General features: G+C 37.6%; 1 protein-coding gene across 1 annotated transcript; it reads left to right on the plus strand.

Moving 5' to 3' along the window:
• Positions 1-6: 6 nt before the first annotated feature.
• LOC116350090 (regucalcin-like) lies at positions 7-1892 on the plus strand. The gene is made up of 7 exons (XM_031781812.1): positions 7-380; positions 450-794; positions 887-1069; positions 1142-1215; positions 1289-1347; positions 1415-1438; positions 1521-1892. Exons 1-7 carry the CDS (start codon positions 287-289, stop codon positions 1735-1737), a joined length of 996 nt encoding a protein of 331 aa, XP_031637672.1. The 5' UTR covers positions 7-286; the 3' UTR covers positions 1738-1892.
• Positions 1893-2406: the final 514 nt, after the last annotated feature.

Genomic DNA, 2406 nt, shown 5'->3' on the forward strand with positions numbered 1-2406 from the left:
CAGCGGCAGTTCTGGCAGCGGCTGTAGTTCAGGAAGTTGCGGAAGTTCGAGCAGCGGCAGTTCTGGCAGCGGCTGTAGTTCAGGAAGTTGCGGAAGTTTGGGCAGCGGCAGTTCTGGCAGCGGCTGTAGTTCAGGAAGTTGCGGAAGTTCGAGCAGCGGCAGTTCTGGCAGCGACTGTAGTTCAGGAAGTTGCGGAAGTTCGGACAGCGGTAGTTCAAGCAGCGGCTGTAGTTCGGGAAGTTGCGGAAGTTCGAGTAGCGGCTGCAGTTGTGCTCCTACAAACACCATGTGTAGTGTATCTTACAGTGGTGCTGGTGGACACGTGGATGTTGATTATGACACTGTACCATTACCAAGCGCGTCCCTACCTATAGGAATCAGTATGTCTAGCTATCTATCATTGACCTTATAATTTTTATTATTATAAATGTGCAAATGTTTCTTTTCAGTGGATTCTCCGTATTATGATTGTACAGCTCAAAGTTTATATTGGGTCGATTTATTTGGTGGAAGTATTTTTCGATATTCTGAAGAAATAAATCAAATCTTTTACGCTCAAATTCCCGGATATCCTGGCATATCATTCATTCTACCTGCAAGAAATGAACCCAATACATTTGTCATAGGCGTAGAAAACGCACTTTATAAAATAATGTGGGATGGCATGAATACAACAGCTTCTGTTATAGGAAAAATTACATCAGCTGAAGACGGTACCAATCATCATACGAACGCGGCTGTGGCTGGACCCAAAGGAGCAATATATTGGGGAAATTTTGGACCTAAACTTTGTGGTAATTACTCAGAATTTTACTATAAGCTTATTATATATATTCGTACTTCGATTGAAATACTATGCGTTTTGAAATTTAAAAAAAAACTCCAGGTGAAGATCAGAATAAAGGAAGCTTCCGTTGGTCAAGAAAAGGTGGAAAAGAACAAATGCCTGGTATGCACAAAACGTCAAATTCATTGACCTACGATTACAAGAGGGGCATTTTCTATCACATGGATGGGTGTACCCAAGAGATTACTGCCACTGATATCTGCCGAAGAACTGGAAAATATTGTAAGAGATATTGATCAGAAGACATTTTTCAAACTGAAAATATATTAAATGGATTTATTTTTTCTTTCTTAGCGCCTTTCCGAATGGTTTTCAATCAATTCTGTCTGCCCCAATATGCTGCACCCGTTGGGATTTCAGTTGGAAGTGTGAGTGAAAAAAAAAAAACAAAAAATACCAAAAGTGGCAGCATTTAAACTTATTTTCGGTTCATGTTTTCAGGACGGATCATTATGGGTTGGTTCATATCTGAACGGCACTTTGTTCAATATCGATCCAGAGTAAGTTCTTCTTAAAATGTTCTTTCTTCAAATGATAACAAGTTTGATATTTTCTTTATTATTTTAGCAAGGGAAAAATTATAAATACATAGTAAGTTTTCTTTGCATAAAATATTTTAAAGTAGAAGAATTTTGATATTTACTATCACATATATTAAATCACAACAAAATAGCACGATGCCAACCAGATTAATGGGCGCGAGTACTTTTGGCGGTTGCAATTATGATAAATTATACGTGCTGACTTCCCAATTGGAAGTTGATGTTACAAATGGCAATGTTATTTCCGACGGTAAAACGAATCCACCACCCGATCCTGCTGGTTCGTTGATGATCATCCATGGACTTGGAAAGGGACGACCTCTAAGGAAGCCTTGCATTGGGTGCTGATGGTGATCGCAATTTATGTCAATCGCAACAATTAATTGTTGCTCGCACGATTCGAAGTTGACTATCCTCCTTCATTTATTTATTTCATTTATTTTATTTATTTGAATTATTGCCTGTTTGATGCGTTTAAAAATATATAGCAACACAAAATGAAACATCTTTTTTTAAATTTTGTTTTAAAGTTGATCCATGAACAACTGTGTTGACAAAATTTTCAAATGTGTTTGATCAACATTGTTGTTTCACACATGGTAATAAGTAAATATTGGTCATCGCTTTGTACTTAAAACAATTGCCGCTAAGTAAATGAATCATGTTTCATTTATTGTTTGTTCAAAAAGATTTTCTGTAATTGTGTGTCTGTAAAGACACCCTAATAATCTCATATATATTAATCACTTAAAAACGTTGATGCTGTAACAATCCTCTAGAGGGAATGACACAGAAAAATGAATTATATTCAGGTGAAATGAAGAGTGCACAAACGGCTTCTTTCTATTCCGCATAGAAAGGGTGGTGAATAAATTAAACACCTTTCCGCTCGCAACTTCTCAATGCGGGTGAAAAGGGGTCGAATTAAATAAAGAAGAATGTCGACGAAGATAACATACATGGTTTCCAGTAATGTGCGAAGGGGGGGGTTAGCCCCCTGTGATTTGGATGAGAAAT

This window comes from Contarinia nasturtii, unplaced genomic scaffold (genome assembly GCF_009176525.2).
Source record: "Contarinia nasturtii isolate CC-2019 unplaced genomic scaffold, AAFC_CNas_1.1 Cnas_scaffold_3554, whole genome shotgun sequence".
Classification (NCBI taxonomy): domain Eukaryota; kingdom Metazoa; phylum Arthropoda; class Insecta; order Diptera; family Cecidomyiidae; genus Contarinia; species Contarinia nasturtii.